The 21,797-nt window shown below is 40.4% G+C and overlaps 1 protein-coding gene and 2 long non-coding RNA genes across 6 annotated transcripts in view; 1 reads left to right on the top strand and 2 right to left on the bottom strand.

Moving 5' to 3' along the window:
- The window catches only part of LOC116695677 (uncharacterized), a 30,421-nt gene extending 15,824 nt beyond the window's left edge, over window positions 1-14,597 (top strand). The window contains exon 4 of the long non-coding RNA XR_004333526.1: window positions 14,587-14,597. This is a non-coding gene — a long non-coding RNA (uncharacterized LOC116695677). The remainder of the gene's footprint in view (window positions 1-14,586) is intronic.
- LOC116695664 (uncharacterized) overlaps window positions 1-21,797 on the bottom strand; it is an 813,105-nt gene that overhangs the window by 404,224 nt on the left and 387,084 nt on the right. The window lies entirely within an intron of this gene.
- LOC116695624 (CUE domain-containing protein 1) overlaps window positions 1-21,797 on the bottom strand; it is a 29,809-nt gene that overhangs the window by 4,643 nt on the left and 3,369 nt on the right. For 3 of the 4 annotated variants that reach the window (XR_004333503.1, XM_032526028.1, XM_032526030.1), the window contains exons 2-10: window positions 15,620-16,268; window positions 14,292-14,419; window positions 11,931-12,057; window positions 10,313-10,577; window positions 5,791-5,856; window positions 5,484-5,564; window positions 4,259-4,352; window positions 2,412-2,470; window positions 2,001-2,067 (exon numbers count right to left, since the gene is read on the bottom strand). Coding sequence is in view for 3 of the 4 variants with exons in the window: in XM_032526028.1 (XP_032381919.1) it covers window positions 2,001-2,067; window positions 2,412-2,470; window positions 4,259-4,352; window positions 5,484-5,564; window positions 5,791-5,856; window positions 10,313-10,577; window positions 11,931-12,057; window positions 14,292-14,419; window positions 15,620-15,931 (1,199 nt within the window). In the remaining variant the exon portion in view is untranslated. The remainder of the gene's footprint in view (window positions 1-2,000; window positions 2,068-2,411; window positions 2,471-4,258; window positions 4,353-5,483; window positions 5,565-5,790; window positions 5,857-10,312; window positions 10,578-11,930; window positions 12,058-14,291; window positions 14,420-15,619; window positions 16,269-21,797) is intronic. The other variant, XM_032526031.1, reaches the window with a different exon arrangement.

Here is a 21,797-nt window from a genome sequence, read left to right as displayed (position 1 = left end):
CAATGTTAGTGGTAAATCTACTGAAATGGCCGCCATAACAGTAACCCATTCATTCTAACCCCAACCGGCCCGTCAGACGCCGCCTACCAAGAGCCTGGGTCTGTCCGAGGTTTCTGCCTAAAAGGAAGTTTTTCCTCGCCACTGTCGCACTGTTGCTTGCTCTGGAGGAAACTACTAGAACTGTTGGGTCCTTGTAAATTCTGGAGTGTGGTCTATCTGTAAAGTGTCTTGAGATAACTCTTGTTATGAATTGATACTATAAATAAAATTGAATTGAATTGATAACAGTAGAGTATGATGTGTATGATGAGAAAGCAGAAGTTAAGACGTGCGTGTTACGGCTGTAAAACAGTGGTTGTCTGTACGTCTTTGCCAAACCAAAACAGAAAGCATGAATGCATTATTGGGGAGGGTCATGCCTTTTTCCTCCCCCAATCATTTTGGACGGTCATACTGTAGAAAAATGTATTGCTGGTGAAGGGAGGGTCAAGTCTATTTTGACTGAAGGATCCCAAAACTCCTCCAGTCTATTCCAACACGTAGCTCTGTTTGAAAATTTGGAGTGCTGTCAGTAGAGAGAAAAAACTAAAACAATGGGTGCTGTCTACACCGTGTTATCCTCCTGTTAGAGTTAGCACCCAACAGGCTCAAACAGGGCAAGTTATAAATGTGTTTTAGCCGCTTAACATGTTCAAAATGTCATTACCAGTGCCTACCCATGTGAAGAGATTCCTTCTGAGGGAACACAGTGAATCTGACTGCAGTAGATGTGACAAAGGCATAAAAGTTGTGTTAATCCATACCTCTGTTTATATATCCTGTTTCCACACTAGTCGATGGTTGATCTCATACAATCCAATATTCCAAAATGTATTTTTTCCACCACAAAAAACATTTGCTGTTGTTATGTCCTTAGTAATGACTATGTAGAAACAGGCTGTAACCTGACACCACAGTGGAGTCAGCAGAGCTGCAGTTCAGTTCAAGAGCTATGTGCATTGGTAACTAAGCAACAGCGGCCTCTTGAACTTTTGACCTGCTGCAGCCACTGTGGTGTCAGGTCACAGCCTGTTTCTACATAATGCAGTGACATTTTGAACATGTTTAGAGGCTAAAAACGTGTTTAAACTAGCAGGAGGATAACACGGTATAGACAGCACAGATTGTTTTCACTTTTCTCTCTGACAGCACTCCAAATTTCCAAACAGAGCTCCATGTTGGAATCAACCGGAATTCTCCTTTAATAAAAAGAAAAAAAAAGAAGAAGAAGAGACTGCTTATCTTAATGACAGTAAACAGAGTAGCGTTGAAGCTTAGACAACATGAAGTTAGCTATTTCACCAGACTGTTGCCTCCTGACAGATCTCAGGGAAATCTTTTTTCCTGACCCAGTTCGATGTAATAAACTCCTCGGTTCCCTCTTCGATTTAGCCTTCTACTCTAACCCAAAAGATAAGACAGCAACCTCTTCTAGGTCATGTATTGATTACATATGTTGAGGGTAGTTGGATGCAGTTTACCAAAACATTTGTGTTTGTATGGTGCGCCGAGCCTTTCCAGCACAATGCAGGCGGATTAAAATACCTAAGTTACAACTAGGGCTGCAAAATTAAATCGCAACATGGACTAGAGCAATATCCAAATTACAGAAAGGGCGCAATATTAGTTAAAAAGGCAAAATATATGTCAAACAATTCTGAATGAAGTATTGTGGTGCTGCAAGACATCCCGGCCTACAAGCCCTATCTTCCAGACTAAAGAAACATCTTTGTTTGGGACAGGTCCTCTCATAGAGGACACCAATCTATTTTTTATTTTCCTCAATGAGAATTAGAATGATTATTCGCACCAGTATCATGAATCATATCGCAACTGCAATATCAGTCAGAATAATCGCAGTTCCGGAGATATTTTCCTCATATGGTGCAGCCCTAGTTACAACATAGTCTTCACAACAGCACTCACTTATAGACCACCCTGGAATGACTGGAGTACCTTACCATACTACTGGCTCATTGCGTTGTTCTTTCTCTTCCTGAGTGTTTGCTCTTCTGGGCTGACCATCCTCTGGACACACACACACACACACACAACACACAAAAACATATGAACACAATTATATGTGGGTCTCCAACAACTATGCTATGTTTATTTAAATTTGTTGAAAATATCAATAGCTCAAAAGGAGGTGGAGAGAACTTTAGACCATGAAGGGGTCCGCAGCACAGACACACCCAGTGGAACACCCCCCCCCCCCAACACACAAAAATATTAGTAACACTACGGGGCAATGTTTTGATGTATGGGCCAGTGATGAGATGTTTGAAGGAATATTTGGACCCATTGCACTGTAACATGATGACAAAGCAAGCTAAAGGGTTGCCATTGTGTGGGTGAAATGCACTTCTTACCACAGGGGTTTCCATCTACATCGTCAAGGAGATTTGCTGTAGAGTTGGCGGTGCCCAATCTGGTGAGGAGCTTAGTTAAGAACACCCAAACCCTGGCCTCTGCAAGACCGATCACTCTCACAACGTATGGACTCACAGAAATCTGTTATGGAGGCTGATCCATGGAGTATGGAAGTGTTTTTATGTCGATAACGTAAGACGTTGAGGGTGTAAATTAATTCCCAGAGGAAATCTTTTTCCTCCATATGGATTTTCCTTGTTTCAACAGCAGTAAAAAAAAAAAAAAAAAAAAAAAAAAAAAAAAAAAAAGCACACAGACAAAACAATATGCATCTTATGTCTGGTTGTTTCACTCTTGAAGGACAAGCATATGTTGAGTTGACTTACTACTATGTCACTTGGAATTATTGAAGCAAAATACTTTATTTGCTGAATTAAAGTATTCCCACTCCAACACTAGAACTATCATAGCCCAGGTCATTAACATGGGGTTTAAAAATTCCGTCATTGTGTATGCCATTTCCCTCCTGCCCTGACTTTTCCTAAATACCTATTCTGCACATACCTATATTGTCATAATGATAGGAATTAAAAAAGTGATTAATGTTGGAACTCAGCCAAATTGATGCATTTGCATGATGGCTGTACAGCACATTGAGACACTGAATGGGACATAGAAACTCACTAACATGCATTTATGATCCCTTTGAATCATCATACTAGTGCCTACATAAACACAAGATATGTAGACACCAAGGTGTGTCAGCCCCATGTGTGCACTACACGCTAGAATATCAGAACCGTTACTAAAGTGACTATTTGAAGAAAACACCAAGGTTTCTAAATTGTATTATTTTCATAGTGTGGTGTGGATGTGTGTGATCAGATGGCAGGTTGTGTGTTGATTGTTGAACTAAAAAGAGAGCGAGAGACAAATATAAATAAAAGGAGACTTTTTGTTCTTACCTTCGACAATGTGTGATAATGTTATCATTCATTATATTTACCATTAAGTTTATTTGCTAAAATAAAAATGCTGAAATTGATCACAATGTGTCAGCATTCAGTTTTATGCCTTCTAAGTTTTATGCTGCAGGCTATGCACTAGCTACAAATTAAACAGCATCACATCCAGATGAGTTTTGCGGTAGTTCCTCTCAGAAACCTTTGTGTGTGTGTGTGTGTGTGTGTGTGTGTGTGTGTGTGTGTATATATATGGAACTGTAAGACACAACAGTGGGTTCAAATATTTTTTCTAAAAATAGATAACAAAACTGCACATTTTATACCACTAAGAGTCTGGATGCGTTCAGACAGCCTGCGTCCGTTGTCCTACGGTTGGGCAAAAACGCAGGTCTTCCCATTCATTTTGAATGGTGACAGTGCGTTTAGGCTGCAGCTGGGTTTTCCACAGGGGGAGACCCTCAAACTCAACTTTTGGAGAAACACAACCCCAACATCACACTACGGTGGCCAATCATGTAACCGGAGATCAGACTTGTCAGAGTGTTTTGAGACGGTGTGAAAATCCCGTCAAGGAAACAGGAAACATAACTGCCTCTACATTTGCCACAAGAAAGTTTCAAAAAGGTAAAAAACAAAACAGCAGCACAGAACTGCCTGGGAGTTTGTGTAGTAGCTGAGAGTGGTGACGCGTTAATGGCCCATCAGCCATGCAGAAGGACACAGACGCGTCGGGCTTTGTGGTTATAGTTCCCCTAAAGAGCCCAGCAGTTCTAGTGTAAAATGGCATTCAATGGTGGTAACTAAAGATCTGGCTACTTCACTATCTTACAACAAATAAATTTCTAAGCCAGATTGGGTGACCAAGGTTAAGCAAAGGATACGAATGGTGCTTCAGGAGCATCCTCCTTTTTGACTTTTTCCGCTTCGTCTTTTCTGAGAACGTTCTGGCAATTTCAAACAGCTTCTTTCTTGTAGCTGGAAGAGAGAAAACCTCCTAGGTCATTAACTACAAAACAGACACAATTAGTTCCAACTCTGCAAGATACAATTATATAATTAATATACCAATGTTAATGCTAATTGCTTCAGTGATTGTTTCATCCTGTTCTGCTTTTGTGTCTGAAGGCTGCTTAAAAGCAGCAGGAATAAAGAGTTCCCTGTTCCCTAACCCGGTTCCTTTTAAGGATTCGGGTTATTCTGAGTCACTCACTAAACCGAACCAGGTTGTGTGAGTCAGTTGAATCACTTGAGTCAGTATGGCTAGGAATAAGATTTTTTTTTTTTTTTTAAATAGACTCTGTTCTCAACCTAATTGCATTTTAACATATTACATTTATACACCAAACCAGTAGCCTACAGTAAGCCTAGCTAGGCTATGTGTAGAACACTTATTTCAGAAGTGAAAGAATAGCTTTTTTGTATTGATTTTCTTTACTCTCAGCTCGCTCATCTGCTTCAGATCCACTCATAGCCGGCTGATTTGCGCCGAGCCCAAATCAAGAGCCCGAGCCGAGCTTGCAATGTTTCACGACTTGAACAGGTTTACTCGCACGCTGTTCTGCTTGTTGTGCTAACCTCAGCCCCATTGCTCTCAGCCTCGTCTGCCAACTGGTCCGCATCTCTGGCCGAACCTTTAGCCCATTCTAACCAACGAGCAAATGTTAGCTCCTTAGTAGCACGTGTGAGACATTTTGTTTTCTTTACTGACAACTGATAGATTTTCGCCTGAGGTTAGATATTTAGGGGCCAGAGCTTGCTCACCATGGATGGAATTATGATAAAAACACCATGTTGCGCTGTTGTTATTGTTATACAGTACATCCACATGTTGTGCTCCCCACGTCCCCGCACACTCCACGGTCAAGAGCGTAAAGAAAAACACTGACGTAAACAAGAGCTGTACTGTCGAATTACTGTACATTCAAGAGTCAGTCAGTCAGTCAGTCAGTCATTTAAGACCTTTGTAAACAAAATGTAATACTTATTTTTAGAATATTGAATTTAAGACTTAAAGACTTTGAAAGACCCCACGGGAACCCTGTTGAAAAAGGATAACGCAATCATTTGTGAAATATCCGTTGGATTGTAAAATCGGGGGAGACTTACATTTGCCCATGTGTTTGAGTTTGTCTCTGAACAGGGCGTCATCTGACACTGCCTCCAGCGAAGCTGCAGAGTTCTGTTCTCCTGCACACAGACACAGCAACACTGCCCCACTGTACACTCATGTGCTGGCACACAAAACACATCAACTGTAGAAGCAAGTATTATAGTATGATGTCGGGAGAACAATTCCTTGACACAATCAACAAATATCACAGTGAATGCACAGACACAAACACATGCACAGACCTTCAGTAGAATTCAGTGTGCAAAATAGCTGGGCAGAGGAAGCTTGATGAGTGATATCTACCTGTGGAATTCTCCATACTAGATGAATGATTGGACTTTGATTTCTTTGATTCATACTTCAAGCGATCTAAAAACAGAGAGCAGATGTTATGACCACTGATGTGCGGAATCAAGATGTGATGAGCTCTGGTACAAATGGTAAAATACCCAGATTTATAAACCTCCATGTCCAGTGTCTAATGACAGGGGAACATACTTTTAAAATTTGCAGTGTTGCATCATCGACTTGTCTCAGAAAAAGCCTGATTATCGTTAGCAATAATAGGTAGTATGTACGAGTATCTATCTATGTATGTATAAGTATCTATGATCACAAACCATGACTTTAGATTTGGGCTGAACGATTAACTGTTTTTGAATGAAAATTTGAAAGAATGTAATTAGCTAATTGTGTAACATTTGGTTTAACACGTTTTATTCCTCTTCCTTATTATATTCACTGTTCGTTCATTATTTATATTGTTATTAAAAGAAAAACACTAATTGCTGCAATTTCTCATCCTTGCATAATATAGAGCAATGGGTTTTATCTGTAACATACTGAATATTGAACTTTATTTATTTTAGCTAAATAAATAAAAAAAACATGAATTGAAATTCAATCACATTAATTTCTCAAAATCGTTGAGCTCTACTTTAGATGGATGATGAAATGTGCATTTTAGCCATGCGTTTCCTATGTCGGCCTGGTTGTCTTTAAATTCAGAACGGGACTATAATTGAATATTGTAAAAAGAACTAGGCTAAATTATGTTTTTAGAGCAGCAACAGTAACTTTTCAACAGCAAATTATAAAATAAAAATCTCTCACTGGAAACAAGTCAAATCATCAATAAAATAACATTCCTGACATCGAAATACTGAGTTGACGATGACATCTCGTTATTGACGTCTATGATAATACAAATAATAAACGCCAATAATTATTAATGGGGATTTAGCGCTGGAAGAGGGTTAGCGTCATTTGCACTTATGCGCCCTAAAAACCCGGGTAAAAAAAACCTGCTCAAAAAATACTAAAACAATGGAAGCAAGGGCCCTGGTCATACGCTGAAGGATGTAAGAGTATGAAAAAAATGGAGACATGGAATTCATTTTGTCCAAGTAAAGAAAAGCAAAAGATATAAAAAAAATAAACACCAGCAATCTAAAACTTAACACAGCCACTGGGACACCTCAATATATAAAAACTAACAGAATAACATATCATTTTTATGATAATTGAAAACAAGTATTTTATTACAGTAGGTGATTAAACATTACACACAGCATAACGGTTTCCCAGCCAGTGTGTGAAAGATTGAGTGATGAGCGAACCAGAGAGAGAGGAGCTCGCGACACTCAAAACACACAAGCATTAGTTGGTTTTAGGGAAGTAAAAAGGGTTATATTTGGATATTTGGGGGTGGGACGGGTGGAAGGTGGGAGGGATTTTATTTGAAGCCTCTAGGCCGTTGATTGCTGCATAAACTGTGTTGTTCATAACTGGAAATGAAGAACTAAACCTTTTTAGAAAAAAGCACTATATTTGATCAAAAACTATGGACAGTATTCAAACTAAAAATTTAGTGAACAAGAGAGTTAAAAGGCGGGGGGGAGAGCATTTCCCTCGCCAATTTAGGATCTTCGGCAAACGAAATGGATTGGCTGGGGATCACCGTTCATAAAACGAATTATGGACTGCAACATCATGATTTCCATGGAAACATAGTTAACAGTGTCATTCCTGATAGCGCCATTGAGCTACAAGAAACGCTACATTCTCCGGTCTCATTCTCAGAGACCCGATCACACCTACGGGGGATATTGGGGGACCACGGAGTAACCTTTTGTGGCCACACGCCATCAGGCCATGCTAAATGTCGAACCCTGCATGTGGTTTGTAGTCCTACATTTAAAGTTTCATTACTTAGACAAAACAATTATTCCAAAGAGACAAGCGTAGGACTTAAGCATCAAGGCAAATTATGGCAATAAAAGCACATAAAAAAAAAAAAAAAAAAAAAAAAAGGTGCCCTGTGGGTTTTCTTGTAAACAAAAGTTATTTGTGGAGGGCCGGGCGCTATCACGGAAGGCTTGTATCCTGTGGACGCGCATGTGGATTTTTTGTCATTACTTAAAATTTTGTCATGGGGGAGACAGAAACTACCCACTATGCTTCAACTGTATTTCCTTCCTCACCAAACATTTGCAAAGCTGTTTATTTTAATTTTAAATCCAGCATTGGTAAGTTTATGTTCACTAGCTTGCAGTCTTCTTCCAGCTATGCTGGCACAGTGCAGCTTATCTCAGCACACACCTATAGATCAGTGGAATAGTGTGAAAACCTTGGGAGGAGCTAGAGCTTGTTGCTGTATAATTAATTGCCTCAGAAATATTGTGATTAACATGTAATAGTCTCTTTCATTCATTTGTTAATATTTACTTTTGCAACATTAAGTTTTGAATGAATTCCGGATACATTTTTTGGTTAAAAAACTGCCTATGACGTAAACCACGTCTATTTATCATATTATATATATATATATATATATATAATATTATATATATTATATATATATATATATATATATATATATATCTATATATATATTTATATATATTATTTTGGCTGCCGTTTAGGAAATAAATATATAGTATGAAGTTTATCCATCTGAATATATGTAATGAAAGTCTGAATAGATGGTGAATATGAGGTCTGAATCTGTACTAATCTGATAGTTGGGAATTATGGGTCTGAATTTGAATGAGTCTGAATATAGGATGAAGTCTGAATATATGGAATGAAATTCTGAATATAGGAATGAAAGTCTGAATATATTGAATGAAAGTCCTGAATAATGTAATGAAGTCGATATTGGACTGAGTCTGAAAATATGATTAAAGTCTGATATATGGAATGATTCTGAAATATGAATGAAGTCTGAATATTGAATGAAATTGGAATCATGAATGAAAGTCTCAGAAAGAATACTTTACAGAATTTACCAAAGGGACTTTCTGAATTCACTGGATTTTACAAATTGGCATCGCTGAAATAGTCCCATACTTGTTGAACTGGCAGGGTTTTTTTGCAACAACTGTCTACCTCCAAACGACACAACAGTTTGAATTAGATAGCTGTCACCTTGAGATCATATTCCATTATTCGACTTCTTAGTGCTTATAAGCATCCTGTTCCAAAACTTGCCGAACGAACTTATGCATCATGTCTTGAAGGAATTTATGAGTCTCTTGGGAGATGTCGGCAGACAGTACCTTCAACTGAAGCTATGGTGGTGGGCACTGGATACGTTCCTATTTTGGCCCGTACATGCTTTTGCCAGAGTGTTAATATCTCTTCATTGCTCAAAATAGCTGACCTAGATTCCTAGCCGATTCACTCATACGTCCACATTTGTTACATCCGATTATCAGCCCCAACACAGATGGCGCCAGCGCCGTAATGACGTCAGCTTTCATTCCAGATTAAGACTTTCATTCCATATATTCAGACTTTCATTCATATATTCGACTTTCATTCCCTATATTCGAACTTTCATTCCATATATTCAGACTTTCTTCCATATATTCCAGACTATTCAATTCCATATATCAGACTTTCATTCCTATTTCAGACTTTCATTCCATATATCAGACTTTCATTCCATATATTCAGACTTTATTCATATTTCGACTTTCATTTCAATGTATTCCAACTTTCATTCCATATATTCAGACTTTCATTCCATATATTCAGACTTCATTCCATATATTCAGACTTCCATTCCATAATTCAGACTTTATTCCATATATTCAGACTTTATCCAGTATTCAGACTTTCATTCAATGATTCCAACTTTCATCCATATATTCACTCATTCTATATCAACTCTTCCATATATTTCAGACTTCATTCATATATTCAGACTTCATTCCATAATATTCAGACTTCATTCCATATATCACTTCATTCCATATTCAGATCCTACGCTTCATTCCATATATTCAGAACTTATTCATATTCAGGAACTTTATTCATTATTCCGACTTTCCATTCCATATATTCAGATGATAAACTTCATATATATATTTCCTAAACGGCATGCCATAATATCTATCTATATATATATATATATATATATATATATATATATTCCAACAAATAACCACTTTTATAATTACAAGTTGGCATAGCTAAACAAAAACAATTTTCCAGTAATAACCCTTAAGACCTTAGCTAATGTTAGCAATTCATTGTGGTTAAACAAAAATTGGTAATTATGTAAAACACTTGACAATAACAATTATGTAATAATTGTTACAGGCCTAGTAGGAGCGTGCAGTGTGCAGGTCAAAAACTCCCCAGGGAACCATTCAGGACAGCAACCTTATAAAAGAAGATCTCAATAATATCTGTCAAGTATCTCACAACCCAGTGTTTCCATTCTAGGTATTATTTCCAGTGACTGTTATCCACCACCTTCACGCCGACATTATAAGCAGAAAATCTGTGTGAAATGAACAACTGTCCACAGTCCTACCTCTCTCCAAGGCCATGAGGAACTCGCGGTTGCGCTGCAGCTCTCTCATAAACTCCTCGTTCTGCAGGAACAGGGCGATGCGCTCGTCATCCAGATACTGCTTCAGCTTCTTGTCTTGCTCGGTAGCTCCGCTTGTCAAACCGGGACCTTCGGTGGACCCTGCGGCTCCTGACAGAGGACAAGACGGTGCGGTCCACTGGCTTATTGAAGAAACGGAGGAAGACGATGAGGATGAAGGCTGGGAAAGACTGCTCTGGGAGCTCTGCTGAGGCAAAGACAGGAAATGGGATTGGTTAGCATCAGGACGACATTTGTGAACATTTTGGAAAATGTTCCCGTCTTTCAGAGTTAGATGAAAAGATGAACATCAATCTCACGTCTGTGTGTTAAATACAGAGCTGAAGTCAGCATGTAGTTAGCCTAGATTAGCATTAAGACTGGAGGCAGAGGAAACAGCTGGCTTGGCCCTGTCCAAAGTAAAAAAAAAATAAAATAAAAAAAAACAACACCTATACTAGACAAAGGCCTAATTTACAGCGAGATTGGGGGGGTTACACCTAAACTATAGTTCCAATACGTAGTGTACTTAAAGCAAATCTTGTCTGCACTCATTTTGTCAAAAGGTACTGTACATTATTGTTTAAAGTGCTCATTTTATGCTTTCTGGCTTTTCCCTCCCTTTCCTTTATGGTGCTACATATCTTTTCTGTGCACGTTATAGGTTTACGAAGTAAAAAAGGCCAATGTCCATCCCAAAGGGCCATACCATTTACAGCAGAAACCACTGTTCACCATCTGCTCCAAACAGCTCTATGGTAATCCAGCAAGGGCTTTCATGTCATGGTTATGTTAATACTGTCCAATAAAGTATTTCACTTTATTTTGTGTAAATAGAAACAGTCCTCTAACCTTCCACAGCAAAACAGAGCTCTTACTTAAATTTTTACAAGACCCTGCTACAGGACCCAAATGACCTATTGGTAATAAATGAGCTGGCTTTCCCCCAGGGATCTGCAAACCTGGTGGCCCCCCCGGGCCTCAGTTGCCCCCCACTGGGCTTCAGCCACTGGGAATTATATTTTTTTTGAACTACAGTTTTTTTATGGCTTGGCTGGAAACTTAGACCTAGTCATATCTTCAAATCTCCAGTAAGCGTTTAGCACTGACTGAATGTAGGGCCACATGGAATCTGTCTTATAGCCTTTTTAAATACTTGTCGGAAAGAACGATTGCCACCGTGCTAAACAACTTTTCTGGGGGAAAGCCTGATGAGCCAGTTTGTTAACTAAAAGTCAGTGATTGATAAGGCAAGATAGCAAAGTTTTTAAACTGCAATGAAAGCCCTTACTGTAGGTCAATAACCATTGGCTGGCCGTCATTTGTTTAATAATCCACTTTTGTTAATGTCGCTGCCGAAGCCTTGGCATATGCATTTTGGCCAGCTCATGTTTCGGTTTATAACGCACTTGGTTTGGAACCAACGCTGCCTGCAATACTGTATTTTATAATGTAAATGGATATTTTCTGCCTTGTTACAAAATGAAGATTTAAGTACATTTTTAAGAGGGACTAAGAAACCAAATGGACACATTTAACATCTGTATGCTGACATTTTTACCTTAATACTTTCCAACTGCTGTGGCAGGATCCGCAAAAAATCGTCTGGGAGATTTCCGAGCAGAGGAGGATTCCAGTTCCGGTAGCTTCTGACCTGCTGGTGACCTGGAGGTGGCTGGGCTTCAAATCTATGTGAGCCAATAGAGGAACAGGACACATTAGTAACTTTACCAACTGCATTAGGTACATTATCAACTTACCTCTACCTTTCTCAAACTTCTTTTAATTATTTACATCCTTTAAATTGCCCACTCACAAAATCACATAGGGTGGTCAGAGAAAGGGAACATCTATTCCCATATTTCATCAACAGAAAAAAAACGAACGTATGAAGAGACACAATGAGTTCAAAGCATGCCTGAGCCCGACCCAGAATACATCTGTGTATTTGCCGCCACACACACCCACACACCCACACCCACACACACACCCACACACCTGTTGCGGCGAGCTCGACAATAGAGTTCACAAATACCTTGTAGAGTAGGCTGTTGTGTGGGTGTATTGAGTCTTTAATGACCCTCAGGGACTTTCTAGAGGCACTGCTGGATGTATAGCACCTGCAGGCTGGGCAGCTCACAGACACTAATGTGCTGAGTAGACATGCACCGCAGGAGTCAAACACTCACACACATTGCGGGAGGTAGTCAGATATCCAGCAGCAGTCCCGCGCAGGGCTCTGGGTGAATCCTAATCGCAAAACTACTTAAAGAATTGGTACAGAATTTGGCACAGCCATGGTTCATATTTAATGCAATCCATGAATTGTTCCCCTCACTTTTCATCTAGCATCCCCATTAGCTCAAAAGGTCTATACGTCCAAAATAGACGATGGATACCCGACCCGAGCCCGACGGGACCCGACGGGCCGGGCCGGGTTCAAACAGATTTTTAGAAAGGATGCTAGGGTTCGGGTCGGGCTCGGTCACATCAGCGCGATAAGGCATTGGACATTTTGAATTTAAAACAGCTTATTATGTAGGTAATGGCGCTTGTTGCCCCGTGTGCATTGATGCGCTCATCTGTTGACATTTCCGAATGCCTTCCTACAATTGCTTAATAAAAGCGGGCTTTCCACACAAACAAACGTACATGTGTCATTAGTATGAGAAACAAATGCGATTTTAACTGTGTCGGGCTAGGGTCGGGCTCGGACAGAAATATCTTAATGCCTGTCGGGCCTGGGTCGGGTTCGGTTACTGCTCTGTCGGACGCGGGCCGGGCTCGGACAGAAAAATCCGGCCCAATCCGCACTCTAGTCCAAAAGAGCGGAGCTCCAAGACCATCAGCCAATTCAGCATAGATAGATAGATAGATCTATATATGGAGGTGCCACTTGCTCATTAGATAAACAGTCAAGGTACACTTTGATAGGATTCACTTCCTCAGGAAAGAGGAATCTGCAGATACCGTCAGCAGGACACCAGCACCACCTGTCACCATGGGTGGAGTAGAGAATCAAGGTGTAGCTAGGCAGGCAGCTCCATTTTCCAGGAGAAATCTGTAGCACCACACTACAGTCAAACATGGTGCTGTGGGCTGCGTCCACAACATCAGTGCTGCTGGTCGAGTGTACAATGCCATGGGACGAGGGGTTGGAGGCAGCCCATTAAAAAGGAAGAAGGCAAAGATAATTTTTCTGCATAATTAGGTAGTAATGGCTTTGAGAGAGACAGGACTGTGCATTAATTATAGCATTGTGTTTTCTGAATTGTATTCCTCTTTTTTTCTCCTTCATGCTGTAACAGACGCTGGTAACTTTAATTTCCTTGCAGGAGTCATCCCAAAGAGATTAATAAAGCCAAGTCTAAGTCTAAGTCTAAGGAAAGGCAGCAAAGGGCCCAAGCTGAAATCGAACCCCTGGCAGCGATAGATGGAGTGATGTTTCCCGTTTTCTGTATAGGACTCTGAAACTGCCTTAAAAAAAAAAAAACGGACCGACAAGTCTGATTGCTGGTTACATGATCGGCCCCAGCATGTGTGACGTCAGGTTGCGTTTCTCCAAAAGTTGAATCAGTCTAAAGTTTTCACGCGTTCCACTACGTTTCTATTCCGCTCCTCCCTGCAACCCCAGGCCTGCAGCCTAAACGCACTACCCCCATTTAAATTAAATGGATAGACCGGCACTGTCCCAGGACCGTCTAAGGACCACCGCAGTGAGTGCTACACCTTAAGGCACTGGTAGGAGGGCCAGATTACCCGTTACCACCTACAAACCCTCCACCCATTTGATAAAAGTCAGAGGTACACTACTTTGGTAAATAAAACCCAAAGAGAACAAAAAGCCTTCAAAGTGGCTCTAAGGCTTCAGCTCCATCTATGCAAGAGTCCACTCCCTCCCTCCCTCCCTCCTTCTTCTTACCTTGGCGGGGGTGTTGGAGGGGCTTCTGGGTATTTCCTGTCATAAATGTGCATATCGTATGTTGGCGGAGAGTAGACTGGAGGCGGTTCCTCGTCTGAGCTGTCAGGTTCCAGGGTTCTCTCCAGAATCTAGAAAGAAACAGACAGCCCAACACACGCCTTGTTGTACACACACTTGAATTTAAAAAGAATTCCACTTTGATTCCATATTTTGAATTTAAATGTTTGGACATTGTGATTAATCAGCCCTACAGCACACACAAGCTCAAAAAGCTGAAAGCGTTTTCATGCCTGAGTGTTTTGATTGTCTGTTATGAATACAGAAAGGCCGTTAGGAAATACATTATATAGTTTAATGCTTAGCTTGGGATCAAATTCAGTTTTTTCTAAATCAATTACTGCTTGGGTCAGCATAACCTCCAGCAGGTCATGAAGCTGTGGGTCATTGACCTGTGACTGAAGAACCAGCAGACTATTTATCAATCCAGGTAATGTATGACATCACGCATGTTACACAATACTAGGAGAACAGAAGGAACTCTAAAAATTACACCAGCCTGTTTTAATCTGCAGAAAATTGCAAAAACGTTTTTTCCATTAGCTCATTGAATGTAGCAACTTCTCGTGTTCATGTGATTGGGCACCAACTGAAATTTTAAGTTTGACTTGACAAATTGTTCACTTTGTGGTTTACATTTGTTGTTAAAAAAAAACGGTTTTAAAAGAGATTTAAAAAAGGTTTATACATACCAAAGATTGTTGAGATCGTATGCTATGAGCCAGAGCTCCACGTCCATGACTTTCCGTAAAGTTTTCCGACTTAACATTTAAGGACTGTCACCACTGGGTATTTGAATTTTTATCCATCTCAAACTGTTTCTGTCTGGGAACCTACCGGTAATAATTGAAATATGGGGTTTGGTTAATATGGTCAATCACCTAATCAAGCTGGGCTTGCATTAAATTCCCCTGTGGTGTTGGTGCTCTAGGACCCTTTCAGTTAAGGCTGGGCAATATATCATTATATCGATGAAGGAGACTAGATATTGTCTTAGTTTTTGGATATCGTAATATGTAATAAATGTTGTCTTTTCCTGGTTTTAAAGGCTGCATTACAGTAAAAAGATGTAATTTTCTGAAGTTACCAGACTAACTATCCTAATATTTACCTTAGTCATTGGATCCACATTGAGGATTATTTCATTGTGAAAATATGTTGTGAAAGCACCAATTGTCAACCCTACATTATCGTCGCAATACTGATATATTTGGTCCCGTTCTTGTGATATCTGCTTTTCTCCATATCACGGAGAACTACTTTCCACTGACCTCTGCTGGGATGCTGTCATCAGAGTCTGAACTGTCATCGGAGCCCTGTCCATCAATGCTCATCTGGAGCAGCTGGTCGATCGTAGCGTCCACCGCCCCGTTATTGGAGCGCAGGACGCACTCAATCACCTCATAGTCCATGGAGGGGAACATGGTCTTGAAGTCCTCCATGGCCTGGTTGAACTCCAGGCGTCGGACCTGCCGGCTGGACCTGCTGTTGTTGAGCTGCCCCTGCCCACCGCTGCCCCCACCGCCACTTCCGCTGCTTCCGGAGCCTCCATTGCTGCTGCTGCGCTTGAACAGGCTAGTCATCCTCAGGGCCCGGCTGCCTCGGCTGCTGCCAACCTACTAATAGGATGGCTCTTCTTTTCTGTCACTTTGGCCACTTCAGTCTCACTTTCTTTCCACTTTTCCCGCACTTAGTTTCTCATTCTACCACAAAAAACATGGCAGCCTTTCTGATGAGAGTTTAGAAAAACTTGTTTCCCCCCCACCCCCCACCCCGATGCTACTCGTTATTCAGCTGCATCCGGCATGGCTGACTGTATTACAGGCAAGCAGGGGCGGGAAGAGACGGGTGGACTCCAGGTAAAGATTAGAGTCAAAATCCGTCAGGATACACACATAGCTACATCCCAGTCATCAGCACCTACACAGAGAGAGAGACCACATACAGTGTGTTAGTAAGAGCTAGCACAAACACAAACTTATTATAGTTCTGTTATCTCTTAAACTACGTCATTGCTTGTCAACGACGACCCAGAGTTTTGCTGAGTTTCATTCTACAGTAGCTCACTAGTACCACTAGTAGGTACTGGATCCAAAGAAACCAGAAATCAAGCAGCACAGAAAATCAGTAAATGCAAGATATATTGATTCAATATCGTTATCACAATATCACGTTGCCCATTATTATATCAAGGGGTGCAATATATATCACCTCATTGTTGTTATCGCAATATATCAAAAGTGTCCAATGAGTATGTCATATTTTGTTTATTTTGTGGAGCGCTGCGTCCTATCCGTTGACTGTGTGGCTTAGTTGTGTTTGATTTAGTCCGTTTGAAACTTGTTTCACTGGCCAGTTACCGTGCAACCAGCACACGTTAGCGCATGGGGCCACTATATGACAAACCCTATGTAGCGCGCCATGTGTGTGCATATTTCAACAGAGTGACAGTGTAAGGGAAGAAATAGAAACAGAACAAATCAGAGAGAAAAAAAAAAAAAAAAAAAAAGTTGTGTCCTGTTCTCTTAATTTATTTTATACTGTCCAATCAGTCCAACATGTCCTGTTCTGTAGACATGGTCCTTATTCATTCATTCATCCATTCATTCATTCATTCATGTATGTTACACCAGTCCAGTCAGTTGAAACAAAGCTTGTATGTTGTAAGAAAACTTGTTATGAATCTATTTTGATACGTTTGGTAATTTTACATGTTTAAATATATTGAAATTAATATCGATATTCGCAACACTAAATTGGAAAATCGGCACTAACATTTTCTTGCTAAATAACGGACTTTGACAAATTTTCAAGAATTGTAGAGGTCAGAAGGGAGAAGCTAGCTGTAGCTTTCTCCTAATCCATTTGCAATGTCTGCTTCTCCCCTCCTTCCCGGTTCACTGTGGCGTTATTGTAGCTGGCGGCTGCCCAGTGCCACATGGCAGTGCCAGGCCCCATCCACAGCTTATAAACAGAGCCCCTCTCTTAGACTCCCATTGACTAAGAGTCTGGCTTTGATGTAAACAAGATGCCCACCCTAAAAGCGTTAGGCGCATGTGTGTGTGTGGGATGTGTGTGTGTGTGTGTGTGTGTGTGTGTGTGTGTACACAAAGCAGTGTTTCCCCTAGGATTTTTTCTCCCCCAAACAGCGCTCACAGCAGATGAGGTAAAAGAATGAGAGAACTGAAGGAAAGAGAAAAAAAAAAAAAAACAGCCAATGCGCTCGTTCACAATCATTAAGTTGTTTCCTGTATATCGGTAGTTTCATTTAAAAGAAATAATGACACTTGAGTAATTTCTGTATAAAAAAGGGTCGAAGACGGTCCTATTTTTACACTTGTAGAGCGGATCTATGCGGACCATCCGCACCACCATGCGCTGCTCTCATGCCTGTTGCAGCCAGTTTCCTTGATTAAAGTTAAACACTGACCATGGCTGTGGTTGAAAAGTAAAATCACCTCCTCGATGGTAAATGCCATGAGGTCAAGGAAAGGTGTGAGGGAGAATTTAAAAAGGAATTGGATAAGACAACCGTGGTGCGAGGGGAATGCGACTGCCCTTCCACCCAGCTGTAATCATGCGACGGCGGATGTTATTGTCGTGGGTCTGCCAGTGCATCTGGATACTACGTCCTGTGCCTTCTAAACGTGAGGTTTCACGCAGGCTTAATAAAACGTGAACAACTGTGTACATTTTACTTCACTTACCCTTCTTATTCTGCAATAATTATGTTGTTTCATGTGAAGCACCCACCGCATGTCTTTCGTTATTATAAAACACTGCGCTGTTGGCTGTTTCTTGTATGAAAAGGTGTTCAGCAAATAAAAGAAGTTGGATGAAAATAATTGTTACGTGTATGCAAGAAAATCAGAACACGTCAGAACTACGAATCTACTGTAGGCTACATATTTTATGTTATAAGGGTTAGATGGTTGCGGGTGGGTGACAGAAATACATTATTACTAGGGACAATATTCTCTAAATTGTAAACAGAGCAGAGGAATTACTTTGATATTACTTTGATAGTTGAGTTTAGAGTCACAGAGCCTCTGTGCAGCAGCCGGGTTTACCGCCAATTAAATATATGCTTAAAAGAACTTTTTTTAGAAAAAAAGCCGTCTGCTCCAGCAGTCAACAACGCCACTCCGTCGATTACTTCATGAGTTAAAAGTGGAGTTAGGTTTTCTTTGTCAACTTTCTAATTAGTTTTGCAGTTTAAAAATGTCCCACGATATCAGCTACAGTGACATTACTGGGTGCATGGAAACATTTACAGTTACTCATTATTACAATAAATCTTTGAAGAAACACGTATACATCACTACAACGCATCATCTAAAAGCAGTAGCCTATACAGCCTATACCTACACTACAGAAAGGGGGCAATTAGCTTATTTGGGTTGGTGTGGGTGGAGTGTTTCAGGTAATTTATTTTAATGCCATCGGAGCAGATTTGCGCAGTCTCACATAATATTCCTACTTTTATACATGGTCATAATAATGTAGTCATATCTGTAGTGTGTTTTTAAACAAAACATACTGTATGCATTGAAATAAGCCATGGGACAAACAGGTAACTTGTTTCAGACTTTACTCTGGGCTATAAATAAACTAATGTTTGGCACATAGTGTCATGTCACATGTTGGAGGAGAGTAAAGTTCTCACATTACCCGGTTCATTAAACTACTCAAACAGTCCCATAAAGGACATGCCTTATTAGGCCTATTAGATGTGATGCAATGTCTCACTGAAAATAAAATGCACACATGGTGCTTACAGGATTATGGTGCTCCCGTGCACTATATGTTAATTATGAACGTGAAATGGTAATGTGTCGCTTTAAAATTTTAACATGTGGGATGGCATTATCTCCTTTCCTTTTGTAAAGGATGGCCCAGTGTGTCCTATGCTAAATGTGGTAACAAAACGAAGCAATAATGCACTTTTCCTTTTCATTTTAATTTTTACATCTCAAACGGCTCTTATGGCAGCCACATAACTACTTCAGGGTCATTTCTCTCCGTTAGGAAACTTAGTAAGCAAATTTGCCTATTCAACCGCAGCCCAAGGAGACACTAAATGAGTGTGATACAGGAACTGAAAATAGTCTCATTACTCTGTTGACTTATAAAACATTACTTAAAATGGAGTAAGACCTAACCCTAAAAGGCACTGGTCGGGGGCCCTGACCAGAGATCTACTCACAGGGCATCTGATCAATCACGTTTCCACTACAAAACTTATAATGGCCACCATGCTCAAGCTGAACCACGGCTGCAAAGTTGTTTCTCTTTAACATATTAGCCAACTAGTTAGCCATCTCCAAGTGTCCCAGTGTCCCAGTGTCCGCTGTTGCCCTGGCAGGAGTGAAGAAGGACGGTAGGCTTCGTGCTGCTCCTGGCTAATTTCAGGTAAAGACTGTTTTGGCGTATGTAGCAACGGTTTACATATCCAGTTTCCCGTTTTCAGTGATGAATAGATTACTGCCGCCTGCTGGCATGAAGTAATTTCCTCCTGCGCAGGCTAAAAACATACATGCTAGTCTTTGTGGTGTGTTTAAGAGCTACTTTCTGGCCAGGACACAAGCAATGTGATGCGACGCCATAGTAAGCTATCGTCGCCACTAGTTCTCTGCCATCTGCTTGGTGAGTCAGCATCATAAGTTCAACTTCAAACTAATTCAACCTTTTCAAAACAATGAACAGTATTCTCCTGACACACCATCAGAGACGTTTAATGTTTCAGCCACAGAATGAGAGCATACAAGTATAAGTGGGGATGTGATTCCACAAATATATCTGTCATCATCACATCCATTTGCACTGAAGAACCATGCTATATTTAGCACACAATCCAGAACTATCTGTCCCCAGAGAGAGAGAGAGAGAACTGTTTAAGTGTACGGGAAACCGTTGCTTACAAGTTGAACCAAAAAATAAATAAATAAATCTAGAAGTCTTTCTTTTGACGAGCTTCAGAAGGTACAGTACATGAGCAGTAAAAACTGCACTGTCTGAAAGGGTACACATGTGTGGTGTAGTGTCACACAAACGCGTACCACCTGACTCTCGGCTCAACACTAAGCCTCATGTGTCACTTGCCACTCCGTGCAAGTAAGCCTTAATCTCTGAACTCCAAGTGTAGCCATTTAGAGGTGATGTCGATTTTCATATGCATGTTTGCCTTCTTTTAATGTCTTCATCCTTGTGTTGCTTCCCTAAAACAATAATAGCTGTGTGTATGTGGTACCTTGAGGGGCTTAATCTGGCCTCACCTGTTGCCCTGTGGAAATCCATTAATCTCATGAGAACACCAATGTTGTACTGCCTCCCTGCCACCACCGCTCACTGATTAACACAATGTCTTCCCTGGCAGATTAGTTGTCATTCTGCACAATCACTGACAATTCCATTATGTTTAATTACCTACTGAACTATTTGATAGGGTAAAATATTACTTTGATAGTTGAGTTTAGAGTCACAGAGCCTCTGTGCAGTAGCCGGGTTTACCGCCAATTAAATATATGCTTAAAAGAACTTTTTTTAGAAAAACTTTACCTTAATAACCAGAGGTGGTCAGAAGGGATGTAACAATAAACTCAACCCGCAATTTGATACAAATGATTTTATTTCCATGTGTGATTTAAAAAATATATACATATCAATTTGAGTTTCTATTTTGTACACACAGGATTTGTCACACACCAGTTTGAATGAAATGTTTTTATTTTGTAGTCTTTCCATGCTCAAGCCCTAAACATGCTTGTGAAGTGATCAGTGATCGTCCATGCCAGAGGCTCCGTCATGTTTAAAGGTGGAGAATTGGCTTCTTAGAACATGAAACATGAGCTGGTCAAATGTAAAGTGATAAAGTAGATCAACAGCCTTTATGTGCCTGATTATTTGATGTATGCCTTATTAGATCATGTGTACATATATACAAAACACTTTTTTTTTTTTTTTCTTCCTTTTGGCTATTTGTTTTTTTTCTGCACTCTTGCCTAATCTTTAAGTTGTTGTCCATTATCCCATCCTCTTTCAGTCACTGGTTTCTAAATTTCTAGATCTGGCGTCAGTAACTTAAATAAAAATAAACAAACTTATCAGAAGCAAGCATTGCATCGTTCTAGAGAGAATCGCAATGCATCCAAGAATAGATTCATTTTTCCCACCCCTAGAATGCAACACATGCTTACAGAGCCGGACCCAAACGCAACACTACAGCCCCGTCACGGTTTTTCCACAGCGGCCGTACTGTTTCAGTCCCTGTCTACAAGAATTTTCAAAACGGCAGCTTTTCCTAAACGGATAGGCCGTTCATCCAAATGCAGTATCAGGTCAGACACACCGATTACAGACACATGCACACAGTTCTCCCATTATATTGCAGACCAAAAGGTGTCGGAATGCAATATTATTTATGACTGCACTCCCATGACACAGATCTTG

This window comes from Etheostoma spectabile, chromosome 9 (assembly GCF_008692095.1).
Source record: "Etheostoma spectabile isolate EspeVRDwgs_2016 chromosome 9, UIUC_Espe_1.0, whole genome shotgun sequence".
Lineage (NCBI taxonomy): Eukaryota > Metazoa > Chordata > Actinopteri > Perciformes > Percidae > Etheostoma > Etheostoma spectabile.
The sequence above is the reverse complement of the archived record's forward strand: the minus strand, read 5'-3'. Positions and strand labels throughout refer to the sequence as shown.